Raw genomic sequence first — 18,056 nt, 5'->3', positions numbered from 1 at the left:
ACCGATTGTATGTGATGATGGTTCTGTAGGCCCATATTACACGAGTGTGCCAATGAAGATGTCTCACTTGGTTCTTTGTTTAATGGGCTGGATGTTGAGCACATAGATGAGCAGAACATGTGCTGTGGAACTCCACCAGGTAAAAATCCCTAGGAGCATTTATTGAGCTTAGAAGTAGACTGGTGAAGAGTTGGGTCTCATTTGTCAAGTCTTCAGCATCAATCATCAGGCTGATTGAAATTTGATAAAAAGGAGTATAGCAAATGTTCCTTTCCAAATTGATGAGCTGAATCTTCACAGAGGGGCATTACGGTTAAGAAATGGGAGTATCACGTTAAACAATTCAAGAGAGCCGTTCTGTGAGTTGGTGGCTTGTGCATTCGGTTGCATCATTGAGCTTTTGAAGCTCAGCTTGTTCATACTCATCATTCTTGTTTTTATGCTCTGCAGCAATTTCTCATGCTGCACATGAGTGTTGTAGAATGATAGTGAGCAGAATCTAATGTATTAGATACTGTATTGTATTTAGACCTATTTTATTTTTCCCTTATTGCTTGAAGACTATACACTCATTTAATTCTTGCACATTATGCTGTGATTTGTTATATTTTTTGACATTTACAGGGAGAAACCACCCCCCAAGAATAGAGACCTAGCCGCTCTTGCTCTGCCTGCGGTACTTACGATAGTGTCCTGGCAGTGATCAAATGGAACCCAATAGATGTGATCTACATCATTCATTTAGTGAAGATCAACATTTAAATCTCCAAAATCCAACTTGATGAAAGATTTTGGCGATTCAAAAATCAATGGTTGACGAAACAAAACATTTTGTGATTTAAAAATCATTTTGATTCATTAAAAAATACAATCCAAGGGTTGATTCTTATTAAATTGACCATGTTAAAGTCAGATTTGAATAAAACAACTTGCATCGTAAGATTTAACAGGAGTATGAAGATGGGGGATGAGTGAGATCAAACTGCTCTTCGGACAGATAAATTGAATGCACACAATGTCGACCAAACATGACCTGATACCAACCGGGCTCCGGTTGTCTGGTAGGAGCAGTGAGTGCACGTCACCTTGTGTTGGAACGTTGCAAGTTCAAATCCCAATAGTATGGTTGTATAACTGGTGAACCCCAGCTAGACTATAAAAAAAAAATATGACATGATACCATCTGAGGGTACAACCCAATTTTCTCTCGAGTAAGAATGTCAACAGGAACTGAACTCAGAACGGCACACTACCCGGGAAAATATAACAGGAGTTTTTGCAACATTAACCAGTTTAGTCCCCACCAATTGTGGATCCAATTTGCTCTCGATAGATGGTTTATCTGGATCTGGATAATGTCAAGAGTCTCTACCGGACCCAACTAGATAGACCATATGTCATGTCACAGTGAGACGCCATTTACAGTGCGTGTCATGGGTGACATGAGGTAGACACGTTATGACACGATCCTGACATGTAGCAAAATTATTTAGTACTTTAGCATTTTAAAATATCTTAACGAAGAGATATTATTACATATTAAAACATTAAAAATTAATTTTTCATTGGTTAAAATTTTAAAATAAAAATAAATAAATCTTGTCTCTGTATCATATTTTTCAAAAGGTTTTCGCACTCAAGTGTCGAACTCCATGACAATGAAAGATTCAGCAACCAGAACGTGGGCTCAACCATTAGGCGCATAATATTTCATGCCAAGTGCAGACCTGCCCTTACTCTGGGTCGGACCAAGTTATCATTTTTCTTAAACAAAAGGAAAGGCTCGATATACCTGGAAGCATCTCTACTGCTTGGACTGAGTCTGCATGAAATGTTAAAGATCAATTGAGTGAATAAATCCATAACTTGGAACGATTTGCCGAGCCCAGAGCTGCCTCATTCCGAGTACAATTCATGCAGGTAACACATGTTTGATAACTCTAAATAAGCACAGCATGAGCTTAAAAATGGAAAACCTGTAGTAACACGTTTGATAACTCTAAATAGACTACAGTTAGATAAATATTATGTACAAAATGCAAGTCCCACAACAATGGTCTTATAGTACATGCAGCAGACTAGGTTAATTATTAACCTGTACAATATGATGGCAAATCTATTTACAATCTGAAAGCTAAGTAGGAAATCAGAGTTCAACCTTCACTTGCGAGCTCGGATCTGCTTTCAACGCAAGAACCTTCTTTGGAATGTCTGGCAAAGATATAGTACCCTGATCATACCCATCCATCAGCAGTTTACCAATCTTGGACCTCCACTCAGAAGTATCCTCAGTTTTATAGTCATGGAGAACCCTGTCACAGTAGTTGAGCATTGTTCCTAGCCCGCTGTTCTGCCTCCAACCATAGTCCTCCAAAATGCGTGCTTCATCTTCTGTCAAGTCTTCCCCAACCTGATAGCAGTGCGAACATCTCCGTCAGGCACAAAATTTTAAAAATCTTCCTTGTACAATGGCATAGCCTTAGTTAACAATATATCCATGAGGCAAAGCAACCTTTTTTTTCCAGGAAAGATGGATCAATCAACAAAATACTCAACCAGATCTGACCTGCCAGGGTCTAATCCACAACACAACCTACAGTCTACAGAGCAGATATTGGAACTGAATCTGAGACTACTTGGTCCCTTGGAATAGACCTAACCAACCAGTTACAACCTGGATCTGACCAGCTGGTGCCTAACCCCTACTTAGGTCCACCAAGCTCAGACCTGGGCCACTTTGCTAAGATTCAGATTCAAAGAGCCACCTTGACCTAGGTTGCGCCCAGATCACTTGGATTCACCTGGATTAGCTCCAACCTGGAACCGCTTGGACAACCTAGACCCATCTGTGGTCTGAGAGAGAGAGAGAGAGCATAGATCAAAATCATAACCGAGGACAGGAAGGTAGGATTTTGAAGGCATTGACTGCCAAAAACATGCTGCAAAGCTTCTTTCAAGCAAGAGGTCAGGGCCTGGGGGCATCTCAGGAAAGCACTAATGACAAAGACATGTGAACCAGAAATAGTCCATGTTTCTTACCACCAATGCTCTGTTCTCAAGGAGTGTTGTTCTACTACAGCTGGTGAGTTTCATTGCAGTAATCAGCCGTTTGATCTGCCAGTCAATTGGCAATGATGGCACAAGCTCAAAGAAATATGTAGCGTAACCATATTCAGGACGTTCCAGAACTATTCTGTATCCAGGTGCCAATTCAAAAGTCACCAAAAGAATTTGATCAAACAAAAATTAAACAGAGGACTTGAATGTCACCTGTTGTGTCTTTGAAACACAAAAATAAATGAGCGAAGGGCCCTACACCATCCCCATTCGACTGACCATTTATGGAACTGTAAATACCGGGTCTAAAATCACAAGAAAATACATCCATCAGAAAAACAATTTATATACTGAAAAGAAGAATGAAAGGACTAATAAGACTCATGTTCATGCACTACTAATTAATACTAACGTGCAGGAAGAAACGTAGCAGAGGAAATACTAAATACAAGTTTCAGAAGAAGTTTCTTGCCTGTTCAATTAGTGAAATTAAACAAGCCAAGCAATAACTGGTTTTGGACCCCTTTTTGTGCACAATTTTGGCCAACTTTAATAACATTGCAGGACGAGAAAATAGCTGCATAAGTCAAAAGGAAACATCATTAACATAACTCAACGAGCATATCATCCCAATACATACTGTAAGCAAAGAACAGATACAGATGTTCATGCACTAAAATGAAGGTTAATGGCCACACGTGAAATTTGAAGAGCAGAGCACAAGCATGTGAAACGAGGGAAAAAATCCAGTATATGAGATCCTTCAAGGCTAGATTAGGCACCCCAGCAAAAGAGACGAACAGTTATCATGAATTTCATCTTCAGTATCATTAGGATTGCATATGAGGCTATCCTAGCTTCAGCCTGGGTCTTTTGAGCTTTGCTTGGTAAGGATGTGTCAGGCTCAATCTTGACCAGGGCTTGGGCATGAACACAATAACTCAGGTCAGCGGAGCCTACCTGAGCAGCTTGACCTCGGTCAGTTATTCTCAAGCTCAACTCAGCTATGCTCAAGACAAGAAAAAAAATCGCTTTGTTATACAGGTGTCAGGCAGGATTGAACTCATCACCTTTAACTTGTGAGACATACATAACACATTCTTGCAGCTACACCATAAAATGTTTCTGTGACCAAACACTTAGCATATAATATACATAAAGAAACCTAACTTTTTATTACTGTGTTAGACGAGCTAAACAAGATTATCAAGCTCTTAACGAGCTTCAGCTCAGGAAGGGCTCAACTTATTTAATAAACAAGCTCGGGCTGCGATTTTAGCGAGATGAGACTGAGGTTCTAATCAAGCTCGAGCTTTTTGCAAACCCCTAATCATCATCCTCAAGAAGACACCAATATTTCCCATGCCAATTTGTAGTTTAAGAACTTCACAAGTAGCAGGAAAAACATCAGATTTGAGATTTGCAAACACCATTCATGCCAACAAAGATCATTTCATCCTCATACAGGTTTAATTTCAGATATTGCAAACCTTAGATATAACAGTTTCGAGCTCTGCAAAGCCATCATCAACAGAACTTTTTTCCATCCCATCTTCATTCTCCATGTCTCCATAAAGCTTGATTTCATCAAGTTGTAAACCTTTCTCTAGTAAAACCTGCTCAATAATCATTGCTGTCATGAATTTGATTATCAGTTATCATAAAAAGAAAAATAAGATCTTAAAGTATCTTTGTTTACCTGTAGAAGCCCAGGGGCATCTTCTTCAAGGGCAATCTCCACAGAACACCTGCAAATTATATGTTAAAAAAAGAACCTTCTGGAAAAACCTGAACCAACTAAACCTAAAAGGAAAACATGAAGATTAATATAGTAAGATTAATATGGTCGAGGATACTTACGTGGATGTTCTCTTCTTCCTGCTCTCAATGTTCAAACCTCTGGCCTTAAGGTTCAATAAATCAGAAGGCTCATCTTTTAGTGGCTGAGTTCTTCCTGAGCATCTAAAATTACTGGAAATGCTTCCTGGAGAAAACTTGCTTGATAGTAGCAGTTTGGTGCGTTCATGTAATGAAACATGATCTAACTCGTCAAAATCATCAAAGATTTCATTTTTTATACAAACAATGGGCATATCCCATTCTACACAGCTATCCAACCCATTCCCAGACGGCACAATCAGACCACTTTCAGTGTGCTCAATTTTCGCATTGGCAGGCAAGATTGACAAGGCAGCACCAATAACATGGTTATTACTGTTGAGATCCATTTCATTGTTCACAAAACTAGTACCAAGTTCACATTGTGGGATAACATGCTTTCTAGAGCTATCCAACCCATCATCAAATGGAACAATTGCACCATCTTCAATATGCTCAATCTTCACTTTAACTGGAAAGATTGTCATGGCAGCATCCACAACATGGCTGTTACTTTTGACGCTCATTTCACAGTTCGTAAGAGTAGTAACATTTTGAGGTTTCGGCATCTGACTTGAATCAATGCAATTGCCTTCCTGCAGTTCTCTCAAAGGGCAATCTCCATTCATATCCTTATTGGAGCACTGGGAGTTTCCAGAGGATAGAACAGCCTGAGTGTTTGTGCAAGAACTTGCTCCATTAGCATCAGCAGTAGAACTCTGAAAGCAGTTACCAACATGTGTTTCAGAAGCAATTATTGAATGGCATCTTTCTTCAATTTCTGATGAAGCCCAAATATGATCGTCATCCTTCTCCTCTCCAGAAGCACAACAGTGATCAAGATGGCTAGAGTTCCCCATAAATACACCTTCTGCAGTCTGCAAATTCTACAGCACATGTTTGATTTTAAAAGGACAACCTGGCAAGATGGATTATACCTAATCTAGGAAAAACATACAATAGACAGATTATTTTGTAGTTTACAACAAATAAATGAACTTAAGAAATGACATATCCAAGTCTTCAAAGGTAAACAACAAACTCTTGTGAAACTGAGACAAATCAAATAAGTAGGCACATTATGAAAAATGGCAGAACCAGTACCACAGGAGTAACATGGCAGGAACTTTTCTCTCCAGTTTCAATTACAGCATCATCGCATGTAGCAGACAATCTTCCAGAGACATCACACTCCATCTAAAATGTCCATAGAAGGCAATGAAGCCAGTCAACAAATGTGGCCTATAAAATAACAAATAGCAACCACAGAAAACCTCTTAACCTACCTGAGGTGTGCAAGGGTTCACATCTGCATGATCTTCACTAAATGACAACTGACTTTCATTATTCTCACATGATAAGCCATTTTCTCTCTGCAATGATACAATTGAGATCAATTTCAAACATCAAACATGCAAAGGCCTGTAACTTGGTTGACATGCAACTGAAAACGAACACGAGCGAAGGTCAGGAAAAAACACATAAGATATGCAAATTTCTAAATGAAAAAGCGCAAGCTATCCATACCCACACAGCTCACCAACTCACAAGAACTGGTACTTCATTTCTTGTGAATTAGTTAACTCGGTACTTTTCTCAGGACTATTTCAAAACCTAAGGGCATGTTTAATTGATGGGACAAATGCCGCACCGACAGAACGCGTAAGCGCCAGTCACACCCTTACAGGTGCAACTGGAGGGTGTGACTGGCGAGTCCCACACACCCTTCTGAAAAAGCAAAGGGTGGGGGAGAAAGTGGTTCCCGTGTATCAAACATGGAACAAGTCCCACTCGGGACGCTTTGTCCCCGTGCGGGTGTCCTGTGAATCAAACACGCCCTAAGCTTACCACATTCTCCATTTCTTTCAGAGACAACAATAGCAAAAACTAAAGTGCAAAGTGCAGCTTGAAACAGGAGGGCATGACACACGAGAAACATTCAATTGAGAAAGCCAAAGAAAGTATTGAGTGTGTGCATTGAAATAAAAGCATGAAGAAGGAAACCATGCAGAGATTTTAATCTCACTCACCACATTGCCATCATTTTAAAAATAGCAGACTAGCACCACAACCACACCAAAATCATTCAGATGATCGCCGTAATCACACATTGATTGACTATAAAAACACAAGGCAAAATCCAAACAAAGAACGTTTACAATTAGAACAAGAAGAGCTCAATTTCCGTTTAATACAACCTTGTATACGCTTATATCCTAATTATTTTCCTTATCAAACACTATAATTTTCAAGGCTTGTATCGTTGAATTCCGAGAGCCTCTAAGGATTGCGTCAACTTAAAAAGATCTCAATTCTAAGAACTCAAATTCATGTTGTTTGCATTCATAAAATGCTACCAAGCAGGCCAAATGTGCCCCAATGTTCACAGCCACCCTCATTCCGGTGGCTCACATTTTCTTCATCTTAAAAATTACAATGGTTTACATTCAAAGCAGCCCCTACTTTTTGCAGCTCATCGAATCATGAATTCCACACAGAAACCTCTTCTACAACAAAGAAAAAAACCCGAAACCCCAAAATCCGACACCGTGAAACCTCCCCAAGTTTCCATTCAGAAAGAGAAAAAACATCAGAAAGCAGAAAACCACGCATTACAAAAAACGCATACCGTTGGCTCGGCATCCGCATTCTCCGCTCGATTCTTAAACAACAAGAATTGATCCTTGTAATACGCGGCCTCCGCCATCCAATAATCGACCTCGCCCTTCATCAACTCGATACTCCGTTCCTGCCCGTAGACGGCCTGCTCCCTCCTTCGAACTTCCTCTTCCTTCATGAACAAAAACCTGCAAAAAAAGATTCCCACTAAACCCTAACAATCTCCCCAAAAGCAAGAAAGATCCCGAAAGAGCAAAATCGGAAGGGAAGGACAAAAAAACGAAACCTTTCGCGCGCGGTTAGGGCATCGTCGATCTGCCTCCACAGGTAATGGAAGGCGTCGCGGTTCGCCCGGAACTGGTGCAACGTGTGCCCGTTGGGAGGATGGTTGGGCGGAGGCAGATTAGGGTTAGGGTTGGGAGGAGGGATTGGGTCGTTTGGGGGGAAGCCGAATCCGGCACCGCCGTCATGCCGACGCTTCTTCCACCTCCCTGCGCGTCGCCTGTGGTTCGCCGGAGCTTCATTGCTCTCCATAGTGGGGGAAGAAGGAGAGAAGCTTGCAGAGGAAGGATCAAGCGAGACGCTTAGCCTTAAAGTGCTCGAAAGATAGCCCACTGCTCTCCGTTCCCGTCCGGCCACTGCGCGAGATCGTCTCCCCCATTGCGCAGAGAGAGAGAGAGAGAGAGAGAGAGAGAGAGAGAGAGAGCGTCGAATGGGCTTGGCTGGATAAGTTTGCGACACGTGACCGAGCCGAGTTGTAGATTTAGAAAAATCGGATCGGTTATGTATCGGTGGATACGAATCGTAAACTTCGTATCGCCACTAATGGGATAGTGTGGTGGATGACACTAGTCAGAAGGTCTTGACATGACCTGACACTTATATAGAGTATTTTAATGCTTTTAATGGTCTTAAAAGTTTTACTAATATTTTAATTAAATAACATGGTTCACACTTAAGAATGCAAATGGATCGGTCAAGTTAGCTCAATAAGAAGGGAGGATCCAAACAACTTTAAAGCTTTTATCTTTTTCGCCTTTTAGCTTTCTTTTATAAGTTATGAGAATCAGAGACTATTGTAAAGGTAAAGAGATCTCAAAATAAAGTTTCAAGTTTCTCTATCTCAACTTGAGTGTTAAAAAAAAATAACACTTCAATGTCATAATCGTATTCCAACACTTTCTCAAGGTTAGTAAAACATGAGAAAATACAACTTGTGATTGTGATTGGTAGTTACAAACTAAGGTGTCAATGGGTCGGGTTTACTCTATTGCATTTTGTACATGTAAATAGCTTGGTTTTGTTATATTTCCCGATCCAATATTATTGTTTATATTTAGGATTCAAATTCAAATCTGGCAAGATCCGGCCCGAGTTAGAGTAGTCTGCGCACCTAATGAGAGTCGGATCAATTGATCAAAAAGTTGGCCCAATCACTAACACCCACGTCCCCTAATGATGCATGGTACTCTGTCCAATCATTGGATCCTCTCCTTAGGTTGAACAGTTCAATTATTTTTTCTCACATTTATTTGTTTTTTTTCTTGTTCTTTAGTGTGTGTTCAATAAATTAATGCACAAGTTGCGTGTGTGCTCTAGAAAAACTTTTTTTTTTTTGACGAGACTGTGCTCCAAAAAAACTCCTCTAGGTGTAATAAAGCCAAATTAAAGTAGGAAGATACCTAGCTATAAATAAAATTAGTCAAGTATAATATGTAAATCAATCATTGATTCATTATTGTATAATGAATTTTCACAAATTATAATATTTAAAACTCACACAAATAACGTTTTTATAAAATAAAATCGTTGTTTGTATGCAAAAATGCTAATAAAAACTGACATGATGCTCATTTATAATGTAATAAAAATGTGTTTTTATGCATTATGTTATGCATTTTTCAAGTAATTAAGACATGTTTCTTAAACATTTGATACTCCTGTTTATAGTTTGGTAGTAGCATCTGGTACTGGTATGCTTGATATGCTATACACGTGTATATCCAGTACCAATACAACTATGGTTCAAACATTAAGGGCTATGTCACATGGGTGCGGGTGCGGGTGCGGGGATTCGGCACTTTCAAAAAACCCGGGTGCGGGGGTGCGGTAGGGGCAAAAATGTAATATATATATATATATATATATATATATATATATATATATATATATATATAAAGGGGGTCAGCAGCTGACAGACAGCTGCTGTCAGCTGTCAGCATTACTTTTTTTTTTTTTAAAAATTTGCAGCCCATTTGGGCAATTTTTTTTTTAAAAAAAAAAATCCAAAACAAGAATGGACTTAAATGATCCTGGGTGCGATCAACGCACCCAGGATAGGGTTGACCGCACCCGCGTCGAGTCGCATCGACACGGGTGCGGCACCCTGCTAGCCGAATCCCTGTGACATAGATTAAGGGGTATGAAAACAAAAGCACCTTGAGAAACAAAAGCAAAAATCAATTTTCTTTTTTTTTAAGCTCATGTGAGGCGGGAAGCATGTGTGCGCAACAAAAGTATAAATATGATAATATACGCTAAGAATATTATAAGTTTATACAAACTTTCCTTGTTTATTGGTATCATGATATCATTGATAAGAATTACTAATTATTTCTTTCATAGAATGTGTGAATATATTGATTAAAACTATAAAACAATCACACAAATTGTTTATACTTCATAAACGAGTGTACAATTGGTCTAATTTTAATAAAATAATAAATATCTTAAACATTATATTCAAATGCAACACAGGGCTTTAGGCTTTAGATAAAAAAAATCGATTCAAGAAATAAGATAAAAATAATAAGGTTACAGTAAATTGTGAAATTTTGCCATTTCATTTAGGACAGGACTACTACATCCTTCTTAACATTAAAATATGTTAAAAAAATTAAGTTTTTTTCTTAAAATAAGTAGTTAAAATATTTAAATAATACATGTATCTCAACTGTTTTTATGTAAAAAAAGATTACTAGCTAATCTAAGAGAAATGCATGGGAAACATGCAATAAGAGAACCATGTTTAGATTTCCCATGCAATGGAAATAGGTATATCACTCGATGAGAAACGCGTTCTCCATGTGATTCCCACACGTTTCCCACAAGTTTCGGAAACTTTAGGTTTTGCAAATTTGAAACAGCTATTCAAAAAATGGATTTTCCACATGCAAATAGAATTTGCAGTAATCCTGATTAATACTGTCTTCTTCAATTTAGCGTCCACTTACCTTGAAGAGAATTACCTTGGATTATGCTTCCAAGCTCTTGGGTTGTCTAATGCCTGCATCTTTTTTAATACATTGAGCATTTAGGGCAAGTTTGGTTGCTCCTTTAAAGAATGATTCTAAATCAATTTGACCATCTGATTCTGAATCTCACGCAAATTAGAAAGTGACTATCATTTCATTTGTTGCAAATGAGATTCAGTTTCTCACAGGCTACCTTTTTATGTGTGGTTGAGACCCATGTGAGGCTAGGATTGAATGTAGGATGAAACCCATCCCATGTCAAATGATAGGATGTGGGGCTACGATTGAATGTAGGATGATGAAACCCATCCTATGTCAAATGATAGGATCTGTACTCCTTGATGCAATGTATGAATTCGACAGTTGACACATTCATCCCCCATCTCGTCCCTCCATCCCATTGGAGATGTATGGCATCCATTGATTGGGCACTGAGTCCAATCATTGGCCTAAGAGATTAGTATCTCTCTTTTACACACACAAAACATGCACATGAGCACTCGACCAAGCAGGCATGCAGCTATGAACTGTTAATGGATGGACATAAGAAACACTGAATTTCTTTTAAGTTCGCACGGAATAATAATCTCTTCCTTCTTTATGTACACATCCAACCATGAATTGTTACTCAGTGCAATAGGAACTCACTCTTTAATCAAAGAAAGAAGAAAAATAACTAAATTAAGCAGCAAAAACTCGCTAGCTACAAATGGTGGGGTTGTCTTGAAGTTGTGGGAAACTGCTCAGCATCGGCTCTACCACTCGAATTGGTGCCCCCTTGATTGATGAAAGAAGCGAGCGCAGCAGCAATGGCCACACTGAACTTGCGGTCTGAAGCTATAGCACTCACATTCTCAGTCACAGACTAATCCCCAACCCAGTTCTTCCCAACATGCTCATTCACCAACTTCCCCATCATTGGTGTGTTGAGTGAGCTCAAGTCATAGCTTTGTTGGTTAGCCAAGGATCGCTGAACTTGAATGAAGAAGAAGGTGTTGTTGATGATGATGATGGTGAGGGTTGTGGGGTCTTTGTGAGGTCTAGGACTATGCCCCTAGATGAAGGGCTGATGTTGTTGACACTAGTGTCAACAACTGGGTTCACATAAGGGTTGTATGAGAAATTATTAGGGTTTTGTATGTTTGGAGATGTGGAGTTCATCCCAGAGAGAAGCATGAAGGTTGCAGCTGCAGTTGTTGAGGCCATGGCGGTTGCACCCACAGGGAGAGGATGGTTGTGAGTCCCTTCATATGTTGTTATCAGAATGGACATGTCCTCCAGACATCTTTGCACCTGTTTGTAAGGAGGGATGTTAAATCCTATGTCACAAAGATACAGGTACGACCCCACACACAAAATGTTAGTCTGTGCAAAGACCTGTGTGTGATCCACAGCTTTAAATTTATCGTGGATAGGGCGTGTAAGGTTGGGTGGTCGTATCTCACCAGAAGTTTTTTTTTATTTTTTGAAAGGCAAGCCCACCTGTACCACTGGGGTTTGAATCTGCAACGTCCCACCACAAGGAGATGTGCACTGACAGCTCCTACCAACAACATAGAGCCCCATTGGTTCTTCACTAGAGGTCTGTAACAAATATCTCAAGATTTATGAAAATCTCACGATAATATCGTGAGAAATTGCCTGAAAGTTTAAAACGGCAATTTCTTGCAAGATTTTCAAAATATCGTGAGATTTATGAAAAAAACATAAATACCGCATTTTAAACGTGCTATTTACGTTTTAAATGGCTATTTATCATGAAAAACTGTGTTTTTTTATTTTTAAATAATTTTATTAATATTTTCTTATAATTTTTTTTATATCTTTTAGTTTATATTTTTATTGCCAAGATTTTGCCGAAAAAAAAATGAGATTTATAAAAAAAAAATCAATTTCTCACGAGTTTTTGACAAACTAGATTTTGCCCAAAAAAAACGTTTGTCGCTGTGCCCCTTATGTCATCCCTATCTTCATAACCCTTCTTGGGATTTCATTGATGTGAGTTGTTTTGATCAAATCAGACTCTTAGGTGTGCTCTACATCACTCATTTAGTGAAAATCAATTTTTAAATTGCTCAAATCCGGTTTGTGTATTGGATTTTTTGGTGATTCAAAAATCAATGCAGAACACAAAATTTTGTGATTTAGAAAATCATAATTTTTTGTCAAAAAAATATGACCCAAGGGTTGATTCTTATTAGATCGACCATGCTGAATCCATCTATAGAAACAGATTTGATCAAAACAACCAGCACCATAAGATTTAACAGGGGTATGAAGATGGGGGATGACAGTGGATGAGGGGAACAGAACTCATTTTACCTCACAAAGGGCAGACCCATTAAGCTACCTGGTCTTTGGTCAGAAGTTTCCTCATTACCAAAGAAATATATATATATATATATATATATATATATATATATATATATATATATATATATATATATATATTTGCAAAACTTTGATAATTTTATTTGTCTTGTTTTTGTTTCTCCAACCTGTTTTCGAACAGGGCAGCCTGGTGTAACGGTACAACGATAATAGGCCCTTGGGCATGGGTTCGTTTTCGCTATCTTTTGCCCGTACTTCCTCCATTGACAACCATCATTCATCTGTAACTTATCAAGTTAGCAAAACAACAACAACAACTACGCCTTCATCCCAAAACAATTGGGGTCGGCGATATGAACCAACAAAGAAAATCATTCTGGGTCTTCCACATGAATCCTTCTCCTCCATTCATTTATATCCAATGCCATGTTCTCGGTGAGGTTCAAAGCATTCAATCATTGATCAAGTTAGCAATAGTTGTAATAAAACAACTGCAATAATGATAATAAATTATGATGAAACACACATCACATTCATTATTATTTTATTTTTTTTTTAAGATGAAGTTCTCAATCTTTGGATGGGATCACCGGTACTGAGCACACCAGTGAAAGGCACCGGCGGGCAGATTGTTATTTATTTTTTTTAATCATCAATTTCTTCCTTTTGAAGAGCTAATCAGGGTGATAGCATCAATTACTGGTTCCACCTAGGGCTGGTAAACAAGCAGAACGAGACGAGCTTGAAATGTTTAAGCTTGGCTCATTCCTGTGGTGAGCCAAGCCGAGTTCGAGCTCACAATGAGCCCGAGGTAAAGGACCCAAGTTCGACCTGACTTGTTTATAAAAAAAAGTAGGTACATTGTTTTAGAGCTTGAAGAAATAGGATTATAAAAAGATACATGTAAAATATATTTCTTACTACTTAACAAGCTTATATGAATCGGGCTAAGCAGAATACCTATTGTTCATATTCAGCTTGCTGAGCCTATTTTACAAGTTTGAATGAGCTCTTTACGACCTCAAACATGACCCCAGCCCTAGTTCCACCTTTCCTTATTTGTGGTGGGCAAGCGTTTTCTAAAGAACTTCATTTGATTTTCAACAGAATGCTTGGATATGTATGAAAATTTTATGCCATTGATTTTCAAGTCTTAAAAACTTTTTCTTATGAATCATAATTGGATACTTCTTTCCATAGAACCAAGCATGTAGATTTCATCGGTATGGTGAAACTAAAAAATAAAATAAAACAAAAAACCCCATAAAAATCTCGGTTTGGATTCTAGTTCAAATATTTCTAGTTAACATATCCTAGAGTATGTTTGGATTGAGGGAATTTGGTGGAATTGAAACCAAAGTCTACTAAATCGTTTGGTTTTGGTTATTTTTCAGACACAAAAGAAGAATTAGCAGTCCTACCGAATTTCCTGAACTCAAACAATCAAACTAGTGGCAGGTATGAAGCAGCATTACGAGGGTGGAGTCAATTAAGGTTCAATCTTTGTTGGTTCAAAAAACTAAAAAAAATGACCGTACTGTACAATAAAAATTAATGATGCATTTTTTCGAAGAACCTTACAAATTTCAAAAATTCACCATGTAAAAAACAACTTTTCAATTATAAAAGGACATTTTCACCTTTTGCACATGAGATTAAAAAAATTTGTTCGCCTCAAGAAAATTCATCAAAATATTAATATATTTAAAAACTTAAAAATATGCATAAAATACGAAGACATTAAAATTTAAAAAAAACACAAATATCATGTTAATAACATGATATAACCACGATATTTTCAAACTACGCAGTAATCTGAAAAAATCTTGTTTTTCTCATAATTATATTGGGTTTAAAAAATCTGGCGATAAAATGGCCAGATATTGGAAAAATGGTCGATATTTTGTGACTATATGCTTAGCATAGCAGATGGGCCATCTCGATTGATACTTACTGCAGTGGCTCCCTGGCATCTTGCTCTGACCGAAACCCTAGCTTTCCTTGAATGAAGGGTAGAAATTTGGCTATGGATTGCAACAGGTTCAGTCTTCAGAATCTTCGTGAATGGGCTCCATTCCTTGAGCTCACTCTCGTCTTCCTTTCTCTTCTCTACAGGCCGTTCGATGCTGCCCGACTGATTCTTGAGAGAGAGTCCCAACTCGTTAGGGGTATCTTCCAATGCCTTGGAATCCTTTGCCTCCTTGACTTCTGCCGGTGGTGAGTTTTGGACCGTCTGATCTTGTGTATCTTTCACATGGGTCGTTGAGCTTGTCCCTAGAGAGAGAGAGATTTGATCCTGGAAGCGCAACATATTTTTATTTATTAATTGATAGATTCTTAATAAGCTATGCTCTTTCTCTCTCTCTCAATGGATCCCATCATTTGACATAGGATGGGTTCTATCCTACTCTCAATCCTAGCCGTCCAACCAATGTCCAGGATTGGACCACATTCTCACTTGTATCCTATGGATAAGATTGACATAGGATCACTTGTATCCTATGTCAAAGGATGGGATCATCTCTCTCTCTCTCTCTCTCTCTCTCTCTCTCTCTCTCTCTCTCTCTCTCTCTCTCAGATCCCATAATCTGTCATAGGATGAGATTCATCCTACAATTAATCCTAGCTTTCCAACCAATGGCTAGGATTAGTCCACATTCTCACCTGAGAATGTGGACTAATCCTAGCCATCTAGATGCATCAGTTTGGTGGCCAGGATCAACATAGATGCCAAAGGATAGGATCTCTCTCTCTCTCTCTCTCTCTGCTTACTTGGTTGCTTTGTGTGGTTGGAGATATGGTGCCAACTTTGTGTTGTTGGGCTTGGTACACTTCATTTGGAGATCATAATAATCTTTCATGGCTTGCTCTACAACCATTCTCAGCACCTTGTTTTCTTCCTTCATGAGCCCTATTTCACTCTTTAAGGCAGACAACTAAAAGATAAAGGAAATAAAATAAGAAAAAAGAGAAGAAAAAAAATGCTAATGACATGTGTGCCATGTATTTAATAACTGCTAACGAGATATGCTAATCCCATCTCATCTCACCCTTCGAGAAATCAATGGTCCACGCCAAGGACCTTAGTACCATGTGTTTCTTTAAGGACCATCCATTTCTTAGATTGGTTTTGGAAGGTGTGAATCATTTCTTTCAAGAGTCAATATCATTGAAGAGTGGCCAAGTTCATGAAATGCAATTTTTTGTTTCGAATAGCCGGCCCATTCTTTTTTTTTTATATAGAAATAAGAATTCATTCATAACATAACATATTGGAAGAGAAACATTACAGCAGCAAGAGATGAGGTATCACTTGCTGTTAAGAAACAGGGAACAAAATCAGATACAGGCCTAATTCTTTCAATCCAGCTGCTGCAGAAATACATAAAAACTGCAGTAGAAAACCAGAAGCACAAACACAGTCCCCTCTTATCAGAGCACAAACACCGGGCCATTCAAATTGGTGATACTATAAGCCGGCTCCTAGCCGGATGACCAGAGCCCTGATGGGGATAAAATCCAACATTTTTTAGTATCAAGAACATCTATTTCATGAATTCCATTTCCTAGTTCATGAACTTGGCCATGTTTCATCTGATGCAAACGTGAGTAATGTGCAAAGTAACTGACTTCGACATACCAATCCACATACCAACAAATTTGTGCCACAAGATTAAAACTCGACTTTGGCAAAAGGTTGATTAGAGGGCAAAGCAAAGTTTTCCTTAATCTACGCCCTGAAGATGGATGGCGGATTATAGGGTACAAAAGAAGCCTATATAGAGATGGATTATCCTTGATGTTTTTAAAGATCAAGCGTTTTGGCCACGGAATTGCCTTAAGTATTTTGATTAGAGAACCCTAGGACTCTCCCAATATTCTTATCATCATCCATGCTCTCCAACAAATCCAAGCATGGTGTTATTATAGACCCAATATATATAGTGCACCCAGTTCACCCATTTTGTATGAGTGATTGGATATATAGATTAGGCATTAAAAACCTTCACAATTGTATCTATGGTATGGGCATGTATATGTGGAAGTAATTACCTCGCTCTCCTGAAAGTTTTTCTTCATGGAGGCATCTTCTTTCCCTTTTTCTTCCTCCTCTTCAATTTTTTCAGTTTCTTTTATTTCAACATCTTCTTCCTCTCTCCCTTCTTCATGTCCGGTTCCATCTGCTGCTTCTCCTTCTCTACCTTCAAGCATGCTCACTGAAAGATCTATTTCTGTTACTCTATCTTCCCTCCCATTCATGGACTCTCTCTCTCTCTCTCTCTCTCTCTCTCTCTCAAGAAAGATGATAAGAAATGGAGGAAATAAAGGTCAATATCTTCATGTATAAATGGACCACATGCAAAGAGAAGAAAGCATCAAAGATCGACTTTTATTGCTTTAAAAACAAGGCGGAAAAGGAAATGAGAAAGAAATCCTAAGATGTTGCTTCCTTTTACTTGTGGGTACGAACTCTTGTACGAAATCCCAAAAACCATGACTCCACTATCATTTCTTGGGGTTAACAAATGTCAACTATAAGCACCCTTTTATTACTCCTACATTGCACCAATCACCATTTTGTTTATTGCTTCTTTGATCTAAAAACAACCCAAGTAGTGTTTTTGTATTTGAAATGTATTTATGGCAATGAAACTTTCAAATGCCTCTCTTCTTCCTCTATGTTTGGTCAAATACATAGTTTTTAACATGTAAGACTACTAAGATTATTTTTTTTTCAAGTGATGAAGGAACCCTCACCTAGAACCGGGGTAACTCAATGGGCCCACAAACTCCGAAGCAGGTTATATGTTCCCCCCCGAACAGGGCAGTTAGCTACATCTCATGATCGGGGGTCCCAAAGAGCACCACGTATGTAAGCATGTGCATCTCGTATCCCCATGTTTGTCAGCATTAATT

At 38.5% G+C, this 18,056-nt stretch overlaps 2 protein-coding genes across 4 annotated transcripts; both read right to left on the bottom strand.

Annotated features, from left to right (window-relative positions):
* Positions 1 to 1,677: 1,677 nt before the first annotated feature.
* LOC149846782 (uncharacterized) lies at positions 1,678 to 8,252 on the bottom strand. Of its 2 annotated transcripts, XM_089996564.1 has the most exons (12): positions 7,841 to 8,252; positions 7,565 to 7,742; positions 6,222 to 6,308; positions 6,040 to 6,132; positions 4,918 to 5,813; positions 4,757 to 4,805; positions 4,548 to 4,673; positions 3,530 to 3,634; positions 3,271 to 3,362; positions 3,040 to 3,193; positions 2,159 to 2,410; positions 1,678 to 1,822 (listed from the first exon to the last, which is right to left on the bottom strand). In XM_089996564.1, exons 1-12 carry the CDS (start codon positions 8,086 to 8,088, stop codon positions 1,805 to 1,807), a joined length of 2,298 nt encoding a protein of 765 aa, XP_089852690.1. In that variant the 5' UTR covers positions 8,089 to 8,252; the 3' UTR covers positions 1,678 to 1,804. The 2 variants fall into 2 exon arrangements, with proteins under 2 accessions (XP_089852690.1, XP_089852691.1); XM_089996565.1 differs by lacking the exons at positions 1,678 to 1,822; positions 2,159 to 2,410 and adding an exon at positions 2,687 to 2,853 and having other exon boundaries at positions 4,918 to 5,822.
* Positions 8,253 to 11,383: 3,131 nt separating this feature from the next.
* Positions 11,384 to 17,435, bottom strand: LOC149846781 (uncharacterized). Of its 2 annotated transcripts, none has more exons than XM_089998146.1 (3): positions 17,193 to 17,403; positions 15,094 to 15,435; positions 11,384 to 12,101 (listed from the first exon to the last, which is right to left on the bottom strand). In XM_089998146.1, the coding sequence occupies exons 1-3, from the start codon at positions 17,397 to 17,399 to the stop codon at positions 11,745 to 11,747; spliced, it is 906 nt and encodes a 301-aa protein (XP_089854272.1). In that variant the 5' UTR covers positions 17,400 to 17,403; the 3' UTR covers positions 11,384 to 11,744. The 2 variants fall into 2 exon arrangements, 1 of the variants encoding a protein (XP_089854272.1); XR_016430558.1 differs by lacking the exon at positions 11,384 to 12,101 and adding an exon at positions 15,912 to 16,075 and having other exon boundaries at positions 13,331 to 15,435; positions 17,193 to 17,435.
* Between the last annotated feature and the right edge of the window lie 621 nt (positions 17,436 to 18,056).

Source organism: Nuphar pumila, chromosome 2, assembly GCF_984573655.1.
Source record: "Nuphar pumila chromosome 2, dmNupPumi1.hap1.1, whole genome shotgun sequence".
In the NCBI taxonomy this organism is placed as follows: domain Eukaryota; kingdom Viridiplantae; phylum Streptophyta; class Magnoliopsida; order Nymphaeales; family Nymphaeaceae; genus Nuphar; species Nuphar pumila.
This window is presented reverse-complemented; position numbering and strand designations above follow the sequence as displayed.

Bases quoted from the DNA above. Each gene is read 5' to 3' on its own strand.
- LOC149846782 (XM_089996564.1), bottom strand. From the start codon at position 8,088: ATGGAGAGCAATGAAGCTCCGGCGAACCACAGGCGACGCGCAGGGAGG. The intron at 7,743-7,840 runs GTTTCGTTTTTT...CTTTTTTTGCAG, and splicing joins GCCCTAACCGCGCGCGAAAG to GTTTTTGTTCATGAAGGAAG. The intron at 2,411-3,039 runs GTAAGAAACATG...CACTGCTATCAG, and splicing joins TTGAGAACAGAGCATTGGTG to GTTGGGGAAGACTTGACAGA.
- LOC149846781 (XM_089998146.1), bottom strand. From the start codon at position 17,399: ATGAATGGGAGGGAAGATAGAGTAACAGAAATAGATCTTTCAGTGAGC. The intron at 15,436-17,192 runs GTAATTACTTCC...TTGCGCTTCCAG, and splicing joins AAAACTTTCAGGAGAGCGAG to GATCAAATCTCTCTCTCTCT. The intron at 12,102-15,093 runs GTAAGTATCAAT...CCTTACAAACAG, and splicing joins GATGCCAGGGAGCCACTGCA to GTGCAAAGATGTCTGGAGGA.